The 27,476-nt window shown below is 36.3% G+C and overlaps 1 protein-coding gene across 1 annotated transcript; it reads left to right on the top strand.

Moving 5' to 3' along the window:
* LOC121416783 (di-N-acetylchitobiase-like) lies at positions 1-27,476 on the top strand. The gene is made up of 7 exons (XM_041610258.1): positions 1-162; positions 2,298-2,436; positions 2,889-3,091; positions 3,903-4,068; positions 5,664-5,761; positions 16,719-16,853; positions 27,276-27,476. Exons 1-7 carry the CDS (start codon positions 1-3, stop codon positions 27,474-27,476), a joined length of 1,104 nt encoding a protein of 367 aa, XP_041466192.1.

Genomic DNA, 27,476 nt, shown 5'->3' with positions numbered 1-27,476 from the left:
ATGGCGTCCAAGCAATTGCAGCAGCTTTATCTACTGGTTATTTTCTTGTTTTTGATGACTGGATTGCTGTGTTTTGCTTGCGGAAAAGTTCTTCGCCCGACATCATGTCCTTGTTCCAATCACACGCTGTGTGAGCCGATTCGAACCAAGGCGGAGAAGGAGGTGGGTATTCAATTCAATTCAATTCTTTTATTTCATTTCCATTTAAAACATAATACAAAGTAATATAAAGCAATACAAATCAAGTACAATTTTATAGGGCATTCTTACTTTGTAAAACAGAAAAACAGTATAATATAAATAAATGGAAATGAGGTATTGCACAGACTTCTAAAATATCATGCACCAATACTGACATGGGAAAGAGGCTATTAAAGAAGTGGATGATTTTTTTTATTATTATTTAGGTTCATACCTAAACACTGATTCTCAATAAATTGCGTAGTAGGAACTGTCACTGTCATTCTTTTTTTAGCTTTTTATAATTATGCAGTTGGACGTATTCTTATACCAGTTTAGAATTTGTGTGTAACTTTTTAACCTTTTCAGGACCTTGATGTAAAACAGTGTTTTTATACTGATCTTGTGTTTTTCCTGAATAAATATATTTCAATAAACAAAACCCAAGAAAAGACTTTTCATTGAGGAAAGCTCATGGAATTCATGTAATGAGCTGCTTTTGATTTGGGATTCACTAAAATATTTCTCTGTCCACAAAACTCTTCCTGTTTAGGGCATGTGTAGGAATTGAGTGTAAAAAACTTGGACAGGGAAGAAGGCCTTCAAAGAAAGACAAAGATGGCACATAGACTCGAATTTTAATGAGGGTACAAAATATCAGTAGGAGAGATCTCAAAACAGAAGATAAAATTTATGGAGATCATAAATCCATCTCTCCACCACGGTAATATAGGCACTGGCGGATCCAAGGGGGGGGGGGGTGGGGGGAGCCTGCCCGCGCCTTCTTTCCCTTGAGAGGCACAATGAAATTTGTATTATAAAATGCCGTGAAAACAGAAGTATATGCCCTATCCCCTTTGAAAATGAAGACCTGTTTGTGTGTGTGTGTTTTTTTTTTTGCTTGTCAAATCTTTCCATGGACGAAATACCCTTAAGTTTTGTTCAAACCCCCCTTTTTCCTTTTTTTCTTCTCAATTTATTTCCTCTGGAAATGTGGTCCCCCCCCCCAGGGAAAAAATCTTGGATCCGCCCCTGCCTGAATTACACGTAGTTTTAGGATTGCTCACTGTTTCCGTTCTGAGAAGGAAGTTATTTATGATGTACTTTTGTTGCACCTCAGAGGACGGAGACCTTTAAATTTTGTTGATTACATAAAACTAATGTAGGGATACAGATAATAATGATAATAATAATAACAATAATAATAATAATGATAGTAATAAAATAATAATAATAATAACCATTTGTTATAGTGCCTTTTTCCAGAATGGTGGCTCAAAGCGTGTTACAACTTATTATTATCCCGGTCATTGGATTCATTTCAATCCTGCACAAAAAGTGCACAATTTCTACTCCCTGGTGAGCATTCCTTGCATTCATCGCGCTGGCGCTGGCAAATTCAAGCATTCAATATCTTTCACATCCAACCGGGTACCCATTTAGCACCTGGGTCGAGAGTGGCAAAGTGTGGATTAACGCCTTGCCAAAGGACGCCAGACCACGGTGAGATTCGAGCACACGACCTTCTGTTTACAAGGCGAGAGTCAGAACCACTACACCACGGCTCTTCCAGCTAATATGGTTAGGGTTTCGCAAATAATCACAAAATCAATTGAAAAACCTTAATTTTACATTATGGTCATGGGCAGTTAAGTATACTACTTTTTTATGTTGGCTTGATTAATCTATTCATTATTGATTGTTTATTTAGTTGGGGAGGCAATTATGCAGTATTTCATAATAATCAAGAATACCAATTATTGTTTACACATAGTCGACCAACATAATGCTATAAACTTACTAATTTAGAAGTGTTTTCGTAAGGACGTGAATGCAATTCTACTGAGTTTGGATGCATACATAGAAGAATGACAAGAAAAGTACGCATTGTAAATTAAATGAAAATACATGATCCTCTCTCTAACTCAGCAATACTTTGTTTACATGGTTTAGCAAGTAAGCAGGAGTAGAGATCGAAGCTGGTATTTTAATCATGAACAATAATGAAATAGATAATGGTGATATAATCACCATAGTCATGATTAGGAATATCGTAATGACCATCATCAACATCGAAAGTTTTGTCATCATTTTCATCAACGATAATTCTTTTACAGGTGGTGGCCTTTTCTGGAAGTGGGGCGTACTGGAAACATTATTTCTGGGACAACATTACAGCCGTGATTGTACGGGAGGGATTTGATCCGCAGATAATGTGCCATGCTCACTACAAAGGAGTCAGGATCGTTATGATGGGTGAGTTAATTTGTCAGCAAAGTGTCTGTTTCAGAATTACAAGTTTTAATTATAATAATAATGATAATAACAATTTTGGCTGGATTTATAAAGTGCTTTTTGCTTTAAGATACAAAGCGCTGCTGTTATTACCACTAGACCGCGACGGACAGAAAATATCAATGTTATTCAGTGTGCTGCTTTGGTTATGAATGCCATTGCGTAAATAGACAGACGGTTTGATGATATTGCAGATACAAAATAAAACATATGGGTCCACAAACAGATCCTTGTGGTACTCCACAGGCATACATGTAACTGACATGTTTAAAATGCCACACTCTTAACAAACAATGTGGACAAGGTGGAACATATGATATTTCCAATAGCGTTTATAAAGGGATGAAAATCATAAGCGTCCAATATCATAGTCAAAAGGAATATACAAGAACTATTTCATATGTTCATTTTAGGGACATTTTCTTTGGATACCTTATTCAACGAGAGCGCCCGCACCGCCTGGATTGAGCAAACAGTGAACTCCGCCATTGGTAACTTCACCGATGGATTTAACATCGATTTTGAACAACCATTAGACAAGTCCCAGGCAGGTGTCCTCACTGAGATGGTCAAACAAGTAAAGGATGCGTTTTCGAAGGCCATGCCATACTCACAGGTCAGTCTCTGATCATATAAATTTGTGGTTTAAGCAAAAATTATCAACATTTTTATTAAGTTGTATGTTTCTGATGCTCACTGTGCTCTTTCCTGATTCATCGATGGTGAAGACAATCATCTATTTAGGGCCTATATTTCCTAGACAATTATGAATGATTTGAATGAGCTGAAGTATGATATCTCTACTGTTAGAGATATATGTAATAATTGGCTATCCATAATTAAACCACAACTTTAAACCTGAGTTTAAGTTAAACCCGACTTCAGAATACGGGCCAGTGAAAATATTAGGTAAAATCACACAGTGATTTGAATCGTATTTATGTTTTTTAATTCTAAGCTTGGTTATTTTTTCATTATTAATATTATCAGAGTTATATTTCAGTTTGAAGTTTTTTAAGTTTGTAGTGTAATAAAGATACCAATAGACAGAGTTGATTATATATACAAATAAGACAATAAATGGAGATAAAATAAAGTGAAAATGCGTTTGGGTGTGTGTGTGTGTGTGTGTGTGTGCAGGCGCATGAGGGTTTTAGAGAGGGGATGAAAAACAAGCATACATTGCGATAAGGCAGGAGGTTCAGTATTGTTTGAAAAAAAGAATAAGTCCAAATGAAAATTTTAAAAATACGCTAATGATTCTTATTAAATTGATTAAGCCAAAAGTCTTTGGGTGAATTCTCGGTCCCACTGTGAAAATGGCCTATACATCTTGCTAAGTAGACACGTTCCAGTCCTTCACCTCGGCATTTACTAATGTTCAGGCGCTACATTTATTTTTTACAACCCCCCCCCCCCCCCCGAAGGTGACGCTAGATTCCCCGTACACACCGGACTGCAGAATTTTCAAGCGGTGTTACGACTACCGTGCCATCGCCGAGATCGTGGATTACATCATGATCATGGCCTATGATGAACTGGACTTCGATGGCAGGGCGATGGCCAATGCACCATTTAACAAGACAATCAGAGGTAGATGAAATGATGGTGATGATGATGGCGATGGCAATGATGATTATGATGGTGATGAAGATGATGATGGTGGTGATGACTGTGATGATGATGATGATGAAGATGATTATGATGATGATGACGATGATGATCATGATTATGATGATTGTGAGGATAATGATGAACATGAAAATTAAAATATATAAATATTGCTCAAGAAAATGATGATGGTGATGATGATGATAATGTCGATAATGATGGTGGTGATGATGGCGAAGGCAGTGATGATAATGATGATAGTGATGACGACGATGATGATGATGATTATGATTATGATAATGAATATAATAATGACGAAAATTATGATGGTAATGATGATGATGATGGCGATGATGATCGCGATATCAGTGATGATAATGGTGATAATGATAATGGCATTTATGATGATGATGATGATAATGATGATGATAGTGATGACGACGATGATCATGATTATGATGGTGATGATTATGATTAGGATAATGAATATAATAATGACGAAAATGATGATGACGATAATGATGATGATGACGAACCTGCGAATATGAATGTTTTAAACATATGAATTGCTTAAGAAAATGCTCTGGGTCATCATGATCATAATCATCAAGCTTAAGTAATCTGTGTCATTGAGATAGATTTAAGGGAAAGTGGGCCGATTCGAAACGTAGCTGTACATACAGATGCCCTGCGAATATCATAAATGATACCCCTTCGCAGATCGTAACAGGGGACGCGGAGTAGACGAGTGTGGGTGGGGGATTTTTACTCAGTCCCTCATTTTTTAAAACAAAAAATAAGCATCTACAAAAACTTAAATATGGATAGTTTTGTTCCATGATGTTTGCTCCGGCCACAATCTGCACGTTAAGCCAAACATAAAACCTTACCTCCAAACAAAATTAACCCTTATCCTAATATTTACATTATTCTGAACCTAACATTCTATTTCAATCTTAACTCTTGATCTATGCCCTCTGACCGGAGCGAATGTCATGTCAACAACTCAGGATATGCGGACATTTTTTGTAGATCTTTATACCGAGTGATATTGATATACATTCCCAAACCCTGAATGGTTTTAACCGCGACAATTGTATCAGACCAATCACCCAACTCAGGCTAGTATTCTAGTATATTTTTTATACACTCTAAAAAACGATGAGCTACGAAGAGATAATGAACATGTAGCTTTTAAAGTGCTTGTATAGTGACTGCACTTCGGAGTGCTGAATTTTTTTTCGTTCAGATTTGAACTAGACAACTTAGCACTCCGAAGTGCAGTCACTATACCCGCTCTGTAACATGTTTAAGAGCTAAATTAGCTCTTCGTTTTGTATGATATACGAACCCCCTACGCTTTACACCCAGTGCACTGTAAAAAAACATGAAGTGCTATTTTAGCACTTAAAGTGCCTGTATAGTGACTGCACTACGAGTGCTGATTTTCTAGTTTAAATTTGAACTAAAAAAATCAGCACTCGTAGTGCAGTCACTACGACAAGCACTTTAAGTGCTAAATCAGCACTTCCATTTTTACAGTGTGTTATGTCCATTATCACTGTCATGCATGCCAGGTGTTGAAGATTTCATCCAGATCGGTGTTCCCTCGAGCAAACTTGTTCTTATTGTACCTTGGTACGGCTATGACTTTCCTTGTTCAACGATAGAAGAGGTGATGTATATCGCATGCATTCGTAATTCCGAAATTTCGTTATTCCGAAGGTTCGGATATTCCTAAGGTTCGTTATTCGGAAAGTTCGTATTTCCGAAGGTTCGTATGATTCCGAAGGTTCGTTTGTCCGAAAACGTAATGATTGACGAACCTTCTTTCGTTTTCGGACTACGAACCTTCGGAACAACGAACCTAATTCCGTTTTCGGATTATCGAACCGTCGGAATAACGCCACAAATGTTCATATTAACGAACCCTTTTACGTTTTCGGATTAACGAACATCGAGGTATAGGCAATTTACGTGTTTCGGAATTACGAACCTTCGGAATTACGAAGTGAAACCGATGTATATGACTCAAGCTCAAACAAAACTATAACTACAGAATGTGACCAGTGACTCCAAAAGCACAGTAAAACGCCCAATATCAATGTTGATAGTTCCGCCAAAATATTACAGAACTCTCTGTAAGCTTTGAAATGGTATATATATCACTTGTCAAAATTTATCATCGATAACCCTCACACGTGATTGATTGAATACCTTAAGAAATTCTGCGAGAGCTTGAGAGGTAAAAAATAAAGGGTGCACTCCATCATGATATGTTTTTTTTTTTTTTTTAAGGATGTTTTATTATATTCTCTCAAATCAACATACATAATCAGATTCTATAAACAATTTGTACAAACTATTTGAAACATAATTATAAATTATACAATAAATCCATTACAATATAATTATACAACTTATACATCAAACTTCAAAAATACTAGAAATTAATATACTAATGCGTTTCAGCAATTACAAAATGAAATATTAACAAAATATATGACATGATCAGAGAGAAAAAAAGATAAAAATGTTGTTCCACCTCCCACCCCCCCCCCCCTCCCCTCCGTCCCCAGGTTAGGAGCATTCTCCCCTTTATGCCTATACTCTACATGGAAGGGACTGCAATTCTCCGTATTGGTTTTTTCTGTGTTTTTATTTATTTTGTTTTGTGGCTTTGTCTCTCGTATATATACCTTTGCCTCACTCTCCCTATTTATTCTTTTAATTAAGATTTTCCCATTTCCTTAAATGAAGAGACATCTTGCCTCTACCTAGCGCCAGCCTTCTTTCTTCCCATTCTTCTTCTTTAAATTTCCTTTTAATTTCATCCATGGTTATATGTGCACCCTTTTCCCTCCCTTTGAAGATTAAAAATTTAACAAAGATTAAAAAGTGATTGATTAAGCGTTCTTTTCCTTCGTCCTTTAATTCTACCCCTACAAGAATTTCCTCCCAGCTTAAATTACCCGTAGAAATAAAACCAAACATCTCCTTACAATTATCCCAAACCAGACAAGCATATTCACATTCCAAAAAAAGATGGCGATATGTTTCCTCCTCTTTTTTACAATAACAACAAAGGTTATTTTGTGAGATTTTAAAACGGAACAAGTGATGATTTGTGTAAGCAATGCCGTGTAACATTTTAAACTGAAATTCTCTTAATCTACTGTTCAGAGTACATTGTCTTGGTCTCATAAAAATGTGTTCAATCTTTTCATAAGAGAAACTATATTTGTTTTTTAACCTTTCGAAAACATCAGGTATTGAGAAGTTGCATTTCATAAAATTTGCATAAACGTTTTTAGATACTAACTCCTCCATTGACAAAATTCTTTTTCCAGATATAAATGATATTTCTTCCCTAAGAGAAGCCTCTTTGCTATCTATTTTCATATTTCGTTTCCAGCTGACTGGAAAAGTTTTATAAATTGACTCTATCAGATGAAAATCATTTATGTTTAAACCCTGTCTTTGGAAGTACGAAAATGGCCTTAAGTTTCCATCATAATCCATAATATGTTTCAATCTGTAAATATTTTTTTCATATATTTTTTGGTTAAATATGCATTTCCCTTCAATTCGTACAAATTTATTGTTAAAAAATATCTCATTTCCTTTAAATGTTTCAGATTTTAAACGAAAATCCTTCGTCTCTATCCATACTTCTAACAAATCTATATAAAATTGCGGCAATGCTATCTCCAATAATCCAAGCAAGTAATCACATGAAAATATAAAATTTCCTCCCAGATGTTTTGTGGCATAATTGAAATATTGTTTCCATTTCATTGTATTATTTTCTTTTAGTCTTTTAATCCACATAACTCTCTGTGCCTTTATTAACCATTGAAAATTCATCATTTTTAAGCCACCTTGATGGTAATCTAAGTACATCGTTTTTTTGTTAATCTTATTTCTGCCACCCCACAAAAAAGTAAAAGTCAACTGATCAAGCTCAACATAAACCCATTCTGGAATTGGTGTAAGAGATGCCACATATATGAATTTTGAAAAGATAAACTGCTTTAATAGTTGTATTTTGCCCATCAAAGTTAAATCTCTTTGCTTCCACCAGTTTAACAACTTCTTTATTTTACTTAATATTTCTTTATAATTCAATCTTTCTTTTACTTCTACATCTAAAGAAAAAAATACACCGAGAATCTTTATAAAATCCACCTTTTGGCCAAAAGATAAATCATATGATTTTCCTTGGGAGGAACCTAATAATAGAACCTTCGTCTTATCGTTATTAACTTTGAGTCCTGACACTTTTCTGAATTTTTCTAAAATTTCTATTACTTTTCTTACTGAATCAAAATCTCGGACAAATATAGACATATCATCTGCATACATAACCTGCTTTACTTCTTCCTTTCCAAAGGAAATTCCTTTAACATCATTATTATATCTTATATTATGCGCTAATACTTCAATACATAAAATGAAAAGATATGGTGAAAGCGGATCTCCCTGCCTTACCCCTCTTTCAACATGAAAATAGCTTGTAGAATCCCCCCCATTAAAAATACAACTTTGGCTATTTGTATATAATATTTTGACCCATTTGCGAAATTGCTGGCCAAGACCGAATGAACCTAATGTTTGATGTAAAAATTTGTGGGATATCGAATCAAAGGCTTTTTCTAAATCAATTGCTATCATATACCCAGGGATATTATTATATAACGTATGAAAAAGCATATCATCAATTAATCTAATAGCTTCTCCTATATTCCTGTTTTTAATAAATCCTATTTGATCTGCTAACACCACGCTCTCCAAAACCTCTTTAATTCGTTTTGCTAAAACTTTGGATATGATCTTATAATCTGTATTCAATAACGAAATGGGTCTATAATTCTTTACGTAATGTGGGTCTTTCCCTTCTTTAGCTAATAAAATAATAATTGCTTGTTTTTGTGATGCCGAAAGTTCTCCAAGAACAAAAGCTTCATTGAATGCCCCAATCAATACATCCTTTATTTCAGCCCAAAATGTACAATAAAATTCAACTGTTAACCCATCGTTACCAGGGGATTTATTTTGCTTCATTTCTTTCAGTACCGAAATACACTCCTCTTCTAGTATATCCCCTTCACAGCTTTCAGAATCTTCAGATGTTAACGTTGGTACATTTTTAAAGAAATTCCTAAAATCTTCCGTGTGTTCCCTTGCATAAAGGTGGGTATAAAATGATTTAATTTCATTTAAAACTTCCTTCTCATTTTCAGTAATTTCTCCGTTAACCTTAACTAATTTTGTTATAGTACTTTTCTTTTTGTTAGATTGTAATAGTTGACTAAAGTACCTTGTATCCCTTTCTCCACTTTCGTACCATGTCGCACGAGACCGAATTTTAATACCTTCATTAATGTAATCGTAACTGTCTGCAAGTTCTTTCCTTTTCTTTTCTATCTTTTTAATTAATTCTTCATCTACTGAGTTTACGCAACTACTTTCTAAACATTCCAATTCCTTTTCGAGAGATTCTTTTTTATTCTTTTTTTCCTTGGCCAGTTTTTTCGAAAAAGTTCTTGTGAAAGACATTATTTTCATTTTCAAATAATCCCATACAACTCTTCTATCTTTAACTTCTGTTTTTATTTTCTCCTTTAATGTAAGTATTTCTATTTTCATTTTTTTCACATATTCTACATTACCACAAAGGCTATTATTAAATTTCCAATAAGAACCATTCTTTTTACGCATTTCCTTCTCAGTTTTATCATACAAAAACATAAATATAGCTGAATGGTCAGGAGCTATAGATGGTAAAATTTTGCACCTAATAACAACATTTACCAAATCATCTGATATTAGCCAATGATCTAATCTACTTTGCATAAATGGATTATTCTTCGTGAAGGTAAATTGTCTTTTCAATGGATTTCTCTCCCTCCATATGTCTATCAATTGTAGTTCCTCCATAAAATTTTCTACTTCTTTACTAACCTTATCATGTAATTTTTGTTTTACTGTTCCATTATAATCTAAATCAGAGTTCATTATAATATTAAAATCTCCTCCCATTAAAACAGGTTTGTTACAATTATTAATTTTTTTTAACTCTATAATCATATCCTTTAAAAATTTTATTTGATGATTTTCTTTATCCCTCGTCGGTAAGTATACATTACAAAGGACCATTCTATGTCCTTGGATTTCACAATCAATGAGTATGTATCGCCCTTCGTCATCTTGTTTTATATTTATAAGTTTAAAGTCTAGCGAAATTTTGATAAGAATGAGTACTCCTTTGCTGTGATTTGTTCCATGACTATAATAACATGACCCATCCCACCCAGAACTCCATCTATCCTCTACTTCTTTTGTACTATACGTCTCCTGTAAAAAAATTACATCCCCTTTTTCTTTGCACCATGAAAATATTCGTCCCCTTTTCGCGCATTCTCTTATTCCTCTAACATTTAAGGAAACAAAATTACAATTTAAACATCTATTCATTAAAAGAATCTAAAAAGATCATTCCACCATTTTTTTGTATAAAAACTAAGATTTTCACTATGCTATTTATAAGGAGAGTGAGGATTGGATTTCCTAGTGTAACTGCAGTACATAATTGAATAATAAAATCTAATTTATTGCGCCATTGTTTAAAAAAACAAAAATGAATGTCGATCAATTCGAGTATTGTTATCCCTTCCATGTAGAACATTATCTCTAAAAATCCTAAATAAGTTGCTCGTAATTCCTGCAGGTAAAAAAAGAAGGGAAGGAATCCCATCTATACGACCCTCTCCAAAGCAGCACTCCCTCACAGCTCACCCTACTTTACAGGTTGCTGTAGTATTTCCAATAGTAAAAATCTACCCCTTCTTGACTTTTTTTCTTTGTCTTATTAAATATAAAGAAATAGCTGTAAATGAAATTAATAATGAAAAAAAAACTGGCATTCAATAAGCATATACCACATTAATAAGTTAAATTTTAAACTTATATCTACTAAGCCAGATTTTTTTTCCTGTTAATAAGAACTTATATGATAGAAACAAGGGGACTAGGAACGCCCCGGGACCCTGCTCGGCCGCACCAACTCAAACACGTACGCACCACTACCCCACCAGCATTGCCTCCGCCGGGGATACACAGGCTATATCCCCGACAAAAACAACACAAGTAAACAATGACACGTGCTCCGTTGATACATAGCCAAACAAGGCCCCAAGGCACTCCCAACCCCCTGTCTCTATAGATAAAAAAAAATCAAACAGTCCTGAGATTCACCTTTCTGTAACTAAATACCCAATCCCTATATAACAATGTACAAAAGCTAGTCCTGATATTGGATTCCATATTAGCACATTAAAGGTATACTTAAAAGAAAAAAAACACACTAGTTTCCATATTAATGTCAAGAATAAAGGACAAAATACTTATGTGGCAATAAATTCCACTGCTGGTAATGTACCTAATCATTGGTTCAAATCAACAAACCATGCAGTTTTGGACATTGTATGAGGATATCCTCCTTTTGACTATTTAGTTCCATCTTACATAAAGGAACACCTGGTATTCCTTTCTTTCTTAAAAACTAAGCAAACAAACACTTGGAGCATACACGAGCCAAAAAATATGAAAAAGCAAACTATTTCAATAATAGGCCCGTTCCACATCTTGAAATTGTTATACATTCTCTCAACTTTTCTTTTTTAAATGTATGAATGCTCTATACAAAATGTCTGAATTGCGGTATTCAACATGCTGTTCTTTTGTAAGAAACTCAAGACTTACGTCCCTTTCTTCTTGTGAATGTGAGAAACAAAGTCAGTATTGCTCGTTGATATAATTTCACCAAGTTGTATACACATTTTAGTTTACTTAATTAATGCAAGGGTGAAAATGAGATACAATCTTGCTCCACTCACCAATAATGCTTTCATATATTGTTGTTTATACCCCTACTAATCAATCACTCCATTTCCATCATGAACACAAAAGCAATCATCGTGTCCCTCTTTTCAATATTACACAACAAGCCTCTCGTTGGTGAGGATATATCATGGCATTGCCCTTTGATTGTTTCAGATTCAAACCTGCATTAATAAGAAAATCTTTATTGTTCCCTTTTGAAATCTAAACAAGTAAGCCCTTGTAATATACAGAAAGTATTCAAGTAACATTATCACAAGGCAAATTTCAAACCTATGGTTGTTGGACCATGGTCAGAAATAACATTTCTACTTCCATTATGCTCAATATATATATCATTGCAAAGTTGCAGTAATGTTGCAAATGTTGTTGTTTCTAAGAAACTCTCAAGAATTGTGATTTTTTTTTATATTGCTGAAAAAAATAGAGACCCAACTGTTACTTATTTGTTTGAATTCACTTTGGTTTACCCAACCGATGCAAGCATGAACAAGAGATGTGAACAAGAGATGCGACCAAGCGCAACACCTAACGCAAATCACCATACCTCAATCAATGCCTCATGTTCCTTTTAATAAACAAAAAAAAAAACTTCAGTGTCTCTCCTTTGGTATTTGTGCAACATTCCTAAAGCATGTGAGCATGCTGATCGCCATTTCTCTAATTCTATTGGCCTAATTTGTGTAATGAAGAACAAAAAATGCTTGCTTATAGCAAGCAATACAATACTTTGTGTTCCTAATCAATGCTTCAAGACAATAAACTTGCATTTCTTAATACATTTCAGGCTACCTTTTATTTCAAATTCATCCTTGCATCAATTGGGGAAAAAGAAAAGGAAACACTTTGTTGTTCCTTTTTAATAACCAAACATACAGACACTTTAGCATACATACTCCTGCTATTCAAGTATCTATTAAACACATTACAACATGAAAGCTTTCCATCTTAAGAATTTGCAGTCCTTTTCAAAATTCTCTTTTTTAAAATTCTACTGTACCATAGTACAAGAATGACTGGACTGCTTATTTTTTGTAAGATACTCTCAAGAGTTATTTCTTTTCACCTACTGGATGTAATAACGCATTGAAAATTCAAGGTGTTATTTGTTTCTATATAGTGTCACTTTGGTAATTCATAGAGGATGAAACGAGAAGCGATCATGCGCAACTCACCATACAATAATTTTAGTCAAGTTAATGCAATGTTTTGTACCCAATCAATGCCTCGAACTCTCCAAATTCCATCTTATGGTTCTACTTATAAACAAAAACTTAGTATTATCCCTCCTTGAATATGAGCAACATTCCCCGGGACAAGCAATATTAATAGTGTTGATCCTGTATAAATAGGCACTCCAATTCTATAGGCCTTATGAAGAAAGAAATGCTTATCTAACATTAAATACTTCTAACAATCAATACGATGCTGTACGTTCAAAATAATCCGTTCTTCAAAAGAATAAACTTTGCATTTCTTGGGAAAGATATTTCAGGATATCCCCCATTCAGATGTTCCAAATTCATCATTGCTTTGATTGGGGAAAAGGATACACTGTTATTCCTTTTGATTTTGAAATCTAACCAAATAGGCACTTGCAACTATTCAACAAACATTTACAACAAGAAAATTTGCTATTCTTGAGGATTTGCAACATTTTTCAAACTTCTCTCTCTTATTTTTAACTGCCACTATATGCCTGATACAAAAAATGGCCGGACTGTGTGATTTCTTTTTACAAATACTCTCAAAATATATGCCCTTCTATTCTACTGGCTTTGAAAATAAGCATAAAAATGTCATAAGAGTTGCTCATTTGTATCAATTCACTATAGTCTACTCAGATAATACAAGGATGAAAAGGATGTGCAATCATGGGCCACTCCCTACCGCAAGTCACTATAATGCATGCGATGTTCATTCAATACCTGAAACATTCGCCATTTCGCCCTTTAAACAAAACTTCGTTGCATACAACAGACCTCTAACCCGATAGCGAAATAGGCCTATTGACAATTTTATTCTTCATTTTGGTTTTTAATTGTTCAAGCAAGGATGAACAACATACAAGCGGAGGTTATATGTATATTCAAAATGATACCCAATATTGCAATGAACACATCCATTTCTAAAGAGACAAAGTAATATCTTCTGATACTAGTTACCCTCCAAAATGTGCAATTTTTCTCTGAAAAGTATGATTTCTACTAAAACACTAAAATTATCCATTTCAGTAATCCTTGCCTGAACCAGGCAAAGGGGCGCCCTAAATTTCTCTTTGGGATTTTAAAACAAATTGCCCAACGATATGAAAAACATGTATCTCACAATAAAAACAAATGACTTAAGTACTGTATACTTAGCAAACAAATGAAAAAAAAATAATATTGTACAGCTATCAAACAGCACTTCCCTTTCTGTACAATCCTTTTTACTCTTTTTTTGGGATGTTGCGACAGTTTACCAGGACCTCCATTGCCTATACACATCAGTTTCATTAATAAAGGATATCATATCTAAAATCAAATCTCCCTTTTTCCTAGATTTACCTAAATAGACTTTGCAAATAAATCGTTCTTTCTATTTACGTTTCCAAGCACTTTCTTTCTCTGGCAATTTCCCAGAAACTCTTAACTTTCTTATTAAATAAGTTTCTTTTCTGTGTCCACCATACTGACCCCCCAAAGTTTTAAACATTTGGTCTCATTATCCATGTTATCTAATTCCATACTAACCATCCTGACCAATACTCAAACAGATATGAATAAATGTCTATTATACTCTCAAATAAAATTTATATCTCGCATCTTGAAGCAAGTTTCCTTTTGATACTGTGTGTCGAAATAAACAAACTTCACTTACAATGTTTCAGCATCTCCGTCTTCACAGTTTATTCCCAACGATGTATTTCCCAAGTGCTTCAGGAGACCAAAATTAATAATCTGATGGAGTTGAAGATAATTTCACAGGATTTTCCTCTTGAATTTGAATATTTTTAATCGCTTTTTTTCTGCATAATCTAATTTTCCTTTCACGCTCCCCTCGTTATTACAGCAAGGACAACTAAAAAATAATTACTGGTTTGCTGCTTCAATCACATCATTTCCGCGTGCTCCTTGATCGACCACCATGGGTATTCCTCTCCGTTGGACTACCTGATCCTTCCCTATCTCCACCCTCCTTCCTAGCTTTTCGATGAATCTCGGTTGGTCTTTCTTCGGAATCCAAACGTGGTCAACTATCAACTTCGTCGGCTCAGCCCTCGAAAAATAGGCGAGTTTCCCCGCTCCTCTCGCTGCCTTTAACGCCTCGACCTGGCTCCTCCTTTCCATTCTCACCCTCCGAGATAGATCATCCGTTATATACATCCTCGTATTTTTCAAGAGATTCGCCCTCTGCTGAATAGACACCTTATCCGCATAACGTAGATATCTTACTTTGATTGGCCTTGGTGACGTTCCGGCTTGGACACGGTGTATACGTTGGTACTCGATACCTTCCACCTCCTGCTCTGTGAACTGTAGTTTATTAATCATAAACTCTTTCATTGTTTCTTCCACATTTTCCTTTCCTCCTTCTCTTGTTACCTTTTCAGGCACCGGTACATTAAGGAATACCAAGTTCTCTCTTGCTACATAGGTTTCCATTTTGTCGAGCTCCTCCTTATTTTCTTTTTCGGCGATAGCCATTTCTTCTTTTAACTTTTCCATTTCCTGTTTCATTTCCTTCAGCTCTATGGAATGATGTTCAACGGTGGCAACCACCTCAGCGCATTGTTCACGTATCAGCTTAATTTCTTTCAAAATTTTGTTTTCCAAAACCGAAAAACGATTTTCAAATTTAGTTGACTGTTCATTCAACATAAGCTGAATAGCCGGTAAAATTGCCGCCTCAGAAGAAAGAGGGCTGGTTGGCGTTTTAGCAGGGCGCGGCCGCTTCCCCCTTCCAGATTCCATAGTTCTCGCTCTTTCACTCGTGTTGCCGCGTGTTCCTCACAAATTTTTCTTATTCAAATTACACGTGGGTGAGCTGTTTTGGAGCCGCTGCAAGGTTGCGTCTTCACTCGGCGAAGGTCATGATGCGAATGTTTAGATTGTGCGATCGATCGTTTGAACTTTCAAGGTTTCCACAAAAAAAATTATGTAAAAGCAGCTCTTCTATCCTGGATCTTTATCAACTTCATAATTTCGACAGTGTGAAGAAAACTTACCCTTTCCGAATAAGTAAATTTTCTATGTTTCGATTTTTTAGGGCAAAATTGCTATTTTGGCTAAAATAACAAAGAACCTCCCCTAGTGACTTATTATTGTTCTTGGTTTGGCTGGTCACAAATATCGGTCATTTTCATACTTTTCATTATTGCTGATTCTGAAAAAAAAATTGTTTAAAATCCTTCAACTCAATGGCTCCAGTATTCTGAAGTCGGATTTAATTTTAACTCTGGTTCAAACTTGTGGTTTAAGTAGGATAGCCAATTGTTACATAAATCACCTACTGTAAAGATATCATATTTCAGCCAATTTGGCTCTCAAATCACACAAGAAAACTTATTAAAAATTTTGACACTTTTGGCTTCCCATTATTTTAGCACAGAGTTAGACCATGGTCTAAGTTAAGCCAGACTTCAGAATATGGGCCAATGAGGTTTTATGTCCATGATTTATTATACCATCATATCAAAATCGTAATCATCGATAAACAATTGATATTTTCCATATCTGTTCACCCAGGGTGACGTATGCATGTACAAGAATCTTTCTGTAAAGTATCAGAAAGGTTTTGGCGACATCATGAAACTCCTGGACAAGTCAACAACAGGTGGAAAGTGGAGTGATTCTTACGAATCACCTTACTTTGATTACAAGGTAATATTCTTAAAAAAAAAAACCAGGGAAATAAAATCACTGAAAGCCCCACTGATCATCGTCCCGATAGGTGGCTCACCGGACATGGTGGCTCAGTGAGAGCGTCCGCGTCCTCATGAACGGGAGGTCGTGGGTTCGATCAAAAAAAAATGGATGGGAATTACCCCCCCCCCTCCGTTGAATTCATAGCAATCAACTCAATTCATCGCACCATATCACCTGCGGGGAAAAAGTAAAAGATTTTTTTTATCCTGGGCGGAGGGACCATTAGGTCACAGTGATTAAGTTTGCTCTCCTCTTCCCTGGCCACCAACTGATGCACTGGGCAAACTGCTATCAAGTATTGCACGTGCCTGTATAATTTTTATGTCATTTTATGCAATGTTTGATATTGCTTTGTAAATCTTAATATGTTTGTAGTGCCGAATAAATAATAAATAAATAAATAAAGGGGTCGAGCTTAGGATGCTTGCTTTGCAAAAAAAAGGAAATTTAAAAGAATATCGAGAATTTTCGATCAGGCAAACCGCGATAAAACCGAAAAGTGGCGGAACTGCTCACTCTGTATTGAATTTAGCTGCTGAAACACTGAAATGGGCCAGATATCAAATACATAATTAGGCAAAGATGCGGGAAATTATCATGAATTTAGATAATGAAGTGACTTTATTGTGACCATTAACAGGGTCGCACTATACAAAAACGCCGATATTAATCTAACACCAGCCCGGAATCCATATACGTCCACACGAGAGAAGTATTGAAACAACGCCAGTTTGGAATCAAACTGATGCTATTTTAATACTACTGGCAGGGGTGTCGATTGGTATTCTTGGTTGGGGGGGATGATTGCCACAAATGTTCTTGTGGATGGGGATATTTCAACATTACCCCCACTAAAATCACAAGTTAGGACATTTGGGAGTGGTTGATATGCATGGTGTTCTTGGAAATTCCTTCATTGTTGTAGTGTACTATACTTGTATCATTTTTTTTTAATTCAATTTGTGTTACAAGTAATCCTATTCTAAACTCATACCGAGAAAAAAATGACAAAAATTGACTGGACCATGTACATAGTGATCTGTTTATTGAGCATGATGTATACACAGGGGCGTCGATCCATTTTTCAGATTGGGGGGGGGGCAAAATTATGAATCAACGTTCCAAAGGTGCTCGATCACAATATATATATATATATATATATATATATATATATATATATATATATATATATATATATATATATAACTCATGAGAAAGAGACACATATCTCACCTTCACCAACAATGCGAGCGCGAAGCGCGAGCTAAATTTTTTTAGTATGTCATGAAAACAGGAAAAATGTACCTGTTTAGGTTTGTTTGTAGTAACTCATGAGGAGGGTCGATACATGTATCTCACTAGAGAGTGAGCTGAAATTTCTTTATATTCTGACCTGAAAGCTTGATATTCTAAGCATTTTTGGTACCAATGATTAAGATGGGTATCTAGAAGAACAATAGATGCGAGCGCGAGCTGAAAATTTTGATATTTTGATCTGGAAAAAAGGACACTTTAATGGAAGATATATATCCAACAAAAGATTATTGCAAAATCAAAGTTCTTTTGAGGTTTAGAATTGAAAACGGGACATTATATTCACCTATATAATCATGAAAAGTATGGGTTTTGGGTACATGATGCGAGCGCGAAGCGCGAGCTGAAATTTTTATATTCCAATCTGAAAAGCAGACATTTTGAGCACGATTTTAAATCAAAATCGAGTTGGTATCTCAATCTCGCTTGCTGATTTCAGTGTAGCATTACAATCTTATTTTATTTTTTAGTTGCACATGCGGAATTATTGGGGGGGGGCAAAACGATATGTTTGCCCCCAATATTTTCATTGGTGGGGGGATCGCCCCCTGCCCCCCCCCCCCCCCCCACCCAGGATCGACGCCTCTGTGTATACAACTTTTCTCTTAAATCTAACCTGACTGGCAATATCTTTATTCTTCTTAATGCATGATGATAAAATGCAGATTCGGACCAATTAAGACTAGCACAAATTACAACCTGTGTGGCTTCTCGTGCGCCATCGGGCTTACCGTCATTCCTTTATTTATCTTGCCATCCTTTTACTCCCGTTTATTTTTCCACCCTTTTGAGTTAATGATTTATTTAAATTAATTTATTCACCACTGGTGGGATGGAACACCCTATCAACAAAAGTTGATTTTCGTTGGGGTCCTTTTATGTCATGTGTTAAAAAATATCAGATACATAAACATTTCATTCTTTTTCATCTTGAACCTCCACCCATCTGTTTAATAGTCCTGAAAAAGAATGTTTTTATTTAATAACAATATACACAAATTGCGAGGGAAACAAACTGATTGATGGCATACTATAATCATCATGATCAAACTTTTCATTTTTTCATCATCATTATTATAATTTTTCTACCCTAAATTATTGGGGGGGGGATGATAATACAGGCCATCCCCCCACTTGAAATATTGGGGGGATATATCCCCCCCATCCCCCCGTGATCGACACCCATGACTACTGGTGTTGTATATCTGGTGTTACACCAAAACGAAACTGGTGTTGTTCAACACTTCACTGGTGTGGACATATATAGATTCCGGACTGGTGTTAACACCGGCGTTTTTGCAGTGTGGGAAACAGGCCGTTCTTTTATTATTATTATTCTGATGATGAATGGAACAACATCCCCACTTTCATTAAATCATCACACTCTTCAGTTCAATTCAAGAAACACCTACAAACATACCTCTTTTCCGATTAATTTATTTTGCATGTATTTGTATTGTAATCATTATGTAGTTTTGTTTCTAAATCGTTTGTAAACGCTGTTATATAGTTAACTATGGAGAGCGTATTAAATATTATTATTATTATGCATGATGATGAATATGTCAGGGATTATTATTTTGTTATCATTATAATAATTAATATCCTCAATAAAGTAGTATTACCAGCATGACCATCATGACTACCATTACCATTTCAATTATTGTCAGCACAGTGGCGTACCTAGGATTTTCAACAGGGGGGGGGGGGCAAAACCGTCAAGAAAAGTTATCAATCACAAATAAAGGATTTCGTACCAGAAAAAATATTGACAAGCAAAAAAAAAAAAAGGTCTTCAAGCTCGTCAGGGGGGGGGGTGCAGAAAAGGTCTTTCAAGCTCGTCAGATGGGGCAGGGATACGTCCTAACAAATGTTACAGATTGGATCAAGGCCAACAAACTTTCACTTAATCACCAGAAGACAAACTACATGCTTTTCAGTACTAAAATCAATACTCTACCAGACAGGATTTTCTTTGATAATTTTGTTCTTAATAATGTTTCCACTACTAGATTCTTGGGTGTCCTTATTGACGACAAATTATCCTGGAAGCCTCATATCGATAGTATATGTAAAACAATTTCTAGAAACATTCGAATTATTAATAAACTTAAACATTTTCTCCCTTCCCGCACTTTGTTAACATTATATTACACACTTATTCTACCATATATTAATTATGGAATTATTGCGTGGGGATGTGCAATACAAACACAAATAAATAGAATATTACTTCTCCAGAAAAAGCTCTAAGAATAATTTTTCAAACACACTTTAGATCACATACTGATGTCTTATTTTTTGAAAATAATATTCTTAAAGTAAATGACATATATCTTTTCGAACTTTTCGACATATATCTTTTCGAACGTCAATTTATGTTTAAATTAATCAGGGACGATCTCCCCGCCATTTTCTTTAATATGTTCCGTAAAAATACTTCCGTACACAGCTGGGGACATCCCGATAGACCGCGGGTCCGATAGACCGCGGGTCCGATAGTCCGCGGGTCCGATAGACCGCGGGTCCGTTAGACCGCGGGTCCGATAGACCGCGGGCCCGATAGACCGCGGGTCCGATAGTCCGCAATGCGTGTAAAATTATGATAAGATATATCAAATGTCATCGAGAGGTCCAAAGGTCAAATGATACGAGACCATGGGGTTCTATCAGGTGCGGATCCATGGGGGGGCTGCGAAGGGGAACTGCCTCACCCACCCCCCCCCCCCGCTCAAAAAAAGAGGGGGAGAGGGGAAAGGAGAGAAGGGAGAGAATAAAAAGAGAGAGGAAGATGGGAAAAGGAGATAATAGAAAAGAGAGTAAGAGGGGAAAGGAAAGACAAAGAAAAAGGGAGAAGAACAGGGGGAAAAGAAGAGAAAAAAAGAGAAGAGGGAAAAGGAATAGAAGAAAAGAAAGCTAGGAGAAAGGAAAAGGAGGAAAAAGAAGAAGAAAAAAAGGAAGGAAGAGAAGAATATTTAAATAGAGAGGAAGATGGGAAGAAAGATAAGAAAAAAGAGAGATAGAGAAGAGGGGAAAAGAAGAGAATAAAAGGAGAGAGAGTGGAAGGGGGGAGAGAAGAAAAAAAATTAAAAGAGAATAAAGGGGAAAGGAAAGAAAAGAAAGAGGGATAAGTAATGGGGGAAAGAGAAAAAAGAGTTAGAGGGAAAAGAAAGAAAAGAAAAGAAAGGAAAAGAAGAAGAAAAAATAGGAAGAGAATAATATCAAAAAGAGAGAAAGATGGGAAGAAAGATAAGAAAAAGAGAGATGGAAATGAATGTCGAATGTCCGATTGGGGGATTTGAAATCTCATCTTATTAGGTTGGAATATAAAAAAAAATCAGTTTAATCGTTGAAATATGTATCTTCTTAATGACTAACTTTTCGACCAGTCCATGATATTTAACATTTCTGCTCGCGCTTCGCGCTCGTGGTAATTATCTAGTTACATACGCGTCCTGTTCAGGTTCACAAACATTGTCCAGAATGTTAAATTTTCAGGACAATATACATGAAATTTAATTTGTAGCTTGCATATGGCTTATGAGATTATAACACATTTAGTTGCTTATAAAGTAAATCTAGGAAATGACTGTTAGGACATGGGCGTTTGCCCCCCCCCCCCTAACAAAAAAAGAGAGAATCAAGGCTAAGAAAAAATAGAGAGAAAAGGAAAGGGATTATGATGAGATATACTATTATTTTCCAAATATTATGTCAAAATCTATCACGACCTTGTATTTTTGTAATAAAAGTGTCAACATATTTGCTTGCTCGCTTCGCTCACGGCCAACTTCTTATTAATTTTATGCGATACGCCATATCGAGCCCCCTCGAAATTGTTGGCTCATTACGGAACTTGGACAAATCAACTTTGAGCGGCCGATTGGGGAAAATATGGGTGAAAAAATGGCCCCTCCCCCTATTGGCGGAAGCTGGGTCCGCCCCTGACTTAGGCTTTCAGGATAAAATTCAGGAAAATTCTTTTTTAAAAAATGAGATCGCGCTTCCCGTTCTCATTATTTATTTAGGCCTTGTGAGATACCTCAATGTGTTTTTCAAGAATAAAATCTCAGATTTTGTTTAACGTCTACTCCCCCCATTTCATTTATTTTTTTATCTTGCTGCCCTCGCCCCCCCCCCCCCCTGCACCCATGCTGAATAAATACGCCACTGATGAGGATAATTAGTCGAGATTGCATATTTCCTAGAGGTTATCATTAATAATATTAAGGGTATACTAAAACAACAGTACAGAAACTACAGCTCCCGTTCACAATATTCTAGTAGGGCTTACTCTGGTGAGAAGTTAAACCAAATTGAAACCCCCCAAAATCACTCGTGCTTCGCGCTCCCATTGATATTACATCATGGGCGGAAATCCCAGAGGGGACAGGGGGACGTGTCCCACCTACTCAAAATAGTAGGGGGGGGGACACAATATCAAATGTCCCCCTACTATTTTGGTCTTTGATAATCATAGAAATACATCATTCTAAATCGAAATAAAACATGTATTTTGGGACGAGATGACCTTACTTTGTCGATGATATCCTTTTTTTTTTGCTTGTCATATTTTCCCGCCCCTTGTCCCCATAGGCGGATCCAGGGGGCCGAGCTCCCCCCCCCCCCCTCTTGGCGGAGCAAAGAAAAAGGAAAAAAAGGAAAGAGAGAAGGAAAAAAGGAGGAAAAAGAGAGGAGAAAGGAAGAGAAGGACGACGAAGGCATAAAATAAGATGAGGGGAAGACTTGGAAAATAAAAAGAATCTTTCGTGCAACTATATAAAACTTTCGCTCTCGCTTCGCGCTTACATTGCCTATTAGGTGATTTACATATTGTTCAATGTGGAGTTCGAATATCAAGTTTGGAAGTCAATATACAACACATATTTCACCTCGGAAATCAAACTTTCATTAATTTGTGTAATTTACAAATTGGTTTTTAAAAAGTGCTCTGTAAAAATGTCAATTTTATGGTTCGAATTTTAACATTTGTTGCTTGCGCTACGCGCTCGCAAATTTTGATTTTTGAGGTACCTTTATTTTCGTGTATTCCATACAGTTGTCAAAATATCCCTTTTCTGGTCTGATTTTTAAGGCGCATCAGCTAGAGCGCTGCACGCTCGCATTTTGATTGGCGAGTTATATAAATGTTTCAATATTGTTTATACAACAAACTACTTAAAATCCCCTTTTCATGACAGTTTATCAAAAATTATAGCTCGCGACTTGCGCTCGCATTAATGGTCAAAAATATATAAACTGATGCATCCTATTCATAATCACAAAAGTGAAATGTCCAGTTTTAATGCCATGATATCATCACATTTCGCGCCCTCATTAGGCATTAATAAATATGATATCAATTTAATAATTAAATTGCCCCTTTGTTCCATCTCGCGCTTAGCAAGATGAATAGGAAGATAGTCATCATTTTCATATGATGGCATGTTGTAAGGATGTCCCGGTCCTGTGTCAAAACTCAAAGTAATAATATTATCAGCTCTTTTTTAAGTGCGATCCATATCCACCTTACAATTTTTCTACAAAGTGCTAGAAATATAAAGCTGAAATTTACTCTTTTTTTCAGATCGGACTATCAAAGCTTCATGATTTTCATGATTAAAGTTGTATTTAGAATGCCTAGATTCTAGGTCTAAATATGAAACACGCTCGCGCATGTTTATTCAGATACCCAACTTGTTCTCTAATTTAAATCATTATCCAGTTTCAGATCACAATATCAAAAATTTTCTGCTCGCGCTTTGTGCTCGCATTATTAATGTAGGAAGACCTCATATTACTCATCCTTTTGATGATTTACAAAACATGAACAGAGTGGCCCACTTTTAGGTCTAAATCTCGATTTTTTCTGCTCGCGCTTTGCGCTCGCATCAATCGTTAAATTACATAGCTATCCTGTTCACGATTACAAAAACTGATTGAAATTTTCCATTCTTTCTTTTAAAAAGTTAAAAAATGTTCAGCTCGCGCTTCGCGCTCGCATTTTTTGATTGTTGAAATATGTGACGCCTTCATGGCTAAGTGCAAGCAGTCCTTAACAGGTACCAGTTTGAAACGTATATTTTTTTTTGCTCGCGCTTTGCGCTCGCATTATTAATACTCATATTTTTTAAGGATTTACAAATCATGAATAGAGTGTCTCGTTCAGTAAATATTATAGGACTAAATCTAGAAATTTTCCGCTCGCGCTTGCTTTAATTGTTTACTCATATACCTATTCTGCTTGAGTTAAAAAAGTGTTTAGAATTTCCTATCTTTGGGTGAAAATTTCAAAAAGATTCAGCTCGCCCTTCGCGCTTGCATTATTTGATTGTTAAATGCTACTTTAACACGTATCTTTTTCATCAGTTCATTTCCCCTCGCGCTTTGCGTTCGTAGTAATTATTACGTTGCATGCATGTCTTTTTCAGGATAACAAACATTGCCCAGAATCAGTTTAAATTTTAGGAAAGAATACATAAAATTTCCCCAAAAATTAGCTCGCGCTTCGCGCTCGCATCATATAGAAGAGGATTACGATATTATGTATTATTTTATTAGAATAAAGCCAAGAAGTGACTAATGAAGAGTACCCCTTCAAAGAAACAAACAAAAATTATCTTCGAGCTGCCGATCGGGGAAAATATGGCTGAAACAAATTTCCGCCCCATCCCCCCTATTGGCGAAGGCTGGAACCGCCCCTGTGTCCCCCTACCTTTTGGTATTGATGTATTCATGGATTTTTTTCAAGAACACATTAAAAAGTGGTCTTTATTTTTTTTAAGTGATTATAAGATAATTTAAGTTAGCCGGGCCAGGAGGGCGTGGGCGCCATTTTTCGAAAAGTACACTTGGGCGCCAAAAAAAAACAGGTCGAATTTGCTCCCCCTCCCTTCCCTTGAAATCCTAGATCCGCGCCTGGGTCCTATAACAATAACCCAATAAGGGCAATCACCCCCTGACAACTACTTCAAGGAAAATATTATCCCCATATTTTCTACCGCCGGGGACTGTTACCCCCCCCCCCCCCGGAAATTTACTCTCCAGACAATTACCCCAGATAATATGAAAATAATAAATGTGAAAATGCCTTAACATGACGACATGGCCATGGTACTTTTAAAGTACCACGCCATGTCGTCATGTTAAGATAATATCTTACCATGTCTTAATTAACCATTAGCGGCCGAAGGCAAAACATTTAGGGGGATCCACCTGAAATTTTGGGATGGACACCGTGACAGGTAAAAAATTGACAAGCAAATCAACCAAAATTTTAGGAGGGACCACCAAAATATTTTGACAAGGAAAAAAAATATGGTTATCAACCAAAATTAGGGGGGGGCAAAAATATTTTAGGGTGGTCTACCTCAATTTAGGGGGACGTGGAAAAGAAATTGACGACCAAAAAAAGGATCTCAACTAAAAATTAAGGGGGACCGTCCTCCTTCCTCAAATTTAGGGGGAAAAGCACCCCACCCCGCTTCCGCCTCCTAAGTAATTAATAAGCTTCTTATTTCGACATAGCGATATATTCTATCTTGCCAAGTCGATATGTCAACATGGCGAGATATGAAGTGTACAAGTCCCGGCAAGAATCCCAATATATCGCCATGTTGACATGTAGCATAATTATTTAAGTCGACTTGGCAAGATACAATGTTGACATATAACCTTTTATAAGTGGACTGACTTGGCAGGATAACGTATCTCGCCATGCGGACATAATAAGCTTATTTAGTCGACATGGCAAGATAAAGTATCTAGCCATGTCGTCAAGTCGATGGCATTTTAGGGGCTCCGTATAGTGTCTAAAAGGGCATATTTCCGGGGGGGGGGGGGGGGTAACAGTCCCCGACGATAAGAATATGGAGATAATATTTTCCTTGAAGTAGATGTCAGGGGCGATTGTCCTGTGGGTCATCGTTATAGAACCCCATGGACTCGTATCAATGACCTTTTGACCTCTTGATGACATGGATCTCACTATATTGTCCTAATCATAATTTTACACACACCGCGGACTATCGGACCCGCGGTCTATCGGGCCCGCGGTCTATCGGGCCCGCGGTCTATCGGACCCGCGGTCTAACGGACCCGCGGTCTATCGGACCCGCGGTCTATCGGACCCGCGGTCTATCGGGCTGTAACCACACAGCTACCCAACAAGGCAACATCAATGTTATCATCTTCCTTTAACAAGAACTTTATTTGCAAAAAACTCATTTGTCTTCTCCGGGCCAGCCTACTGGAACTCTCTGCCTCAAGATTTCAAAGAATCCCTAATTTAAATATTTTTAAACGCAAACTGAAGAAATGTTAATTCTGCAATATTCGTCGCAAACAGGTCAAGCTGAATAACTAAAATAACTAATTTAATTATACTCGACTTTTATGTATGTGTTTATATTATATACATATAGTCATGTATATTATTTGTTTTACATTCTTTTTTCTTCTTAAAACTGCAATTAGCCAAGTACCTGCTCCTGTTGCCTGCTATCTTTCTTTCTGCTTAATGTACTGCACTGCCCTTCTGTTCTCTCCCCCTCTCTTATGATATTGTATAACGTAAATATTTCTTTACATGACCCATCAGTTACGTTTTTTCAAGTGCACAAAAATTGTATTTATTTTTAAACCAATTTATCATTACGACCCAATATTTATTTGTTGTAGTTTTGTAATGAAACTAAGTTAGGGGCTTGCCTCTTGTACAAGCTTGGCTTTTTTCGGCAAGTCCCTCCGTTTTACTTTTAAATACAAATGTCATTTCAGATAAATTTATTTACCCAATTGTGTTCCTTAAATTTATGATTATTTATATATACATATTATCTTTTGTAGTATCTTCGACCTTGTTTTGTTATGTTTACAATATTATTATGTTCATTATATTACTGTGAAACGGAAATAAATAAATCAAATCAAATCAAATCCTTTGCATGGGTGGTGGCTCGTCAAGGGGGGAGGGGCAGACTGCCCCCTCTGCCCCCCCCCCCGTACATATAGGTACGCTAGTGTGTCAGCATAGTTATGATTGTTATCTCTCCATACGTGCAGGACACTGAAACTGGGCAAACCCACCAAGTCTGGTACGACAACGCAACTAGTCTCGCTCTACGCGTTCAGATGGCCAAAGAAAAGCAGTTACGCGGGGTATCTGTGTTCCACGCGGACTGTCTGGATTACAGCACCCATCAAAAGGCTGTCAACGAGACTAATGAAATGTGGGACGCGTTTATTGGAGAGTGGCTTGTCTGA

The sequence above is a fragment of the Lytechinus variegatus genome, chromosome 6 (assembly GCF_018143015.1).
Source record: "Lytechinus variegatus isolate NC3 chromosome 6, Lvar_3.0, whole genome shotgun sequence".
In the NCBI taxonomy this organism is placed as follows: Eukaryota; Metazoa; Echinodermata; class Echinoidea; order Temnopleuroida; family Toxopneustidae; genus Lytechinus; species Lytechinus variegatus.
Note: the sequence above shows the minus strand (reverse complement) of the source record. Positions and strands in the feature narration are given on the sequence as shown.

Excerpts from the sequence above, each read along its gene's own strand:
- LOC121416783 (XM_041610258.1), top strand. The coding sequence starts at position 1 with ATGGCGTCCAAGCAATTGCAGCAGCTTTATCTACTGGTTATTTTCTTG. Across the intron at positions 2,437-2,888 it reads AGTCAGGATCGTTATGATGG|GGACATTTTCTTTGGATACC; the intron begins GTGAGTTAATTT and ends TGTTCATTTTAG. Across the intron at positions 16,854-27,275 it reads CACCTTACTTTGATTACAAG|GACACTGAAACTGGGCAAAC; the intron begins GTAATATTCTTA and ends CCATACGTGCAG.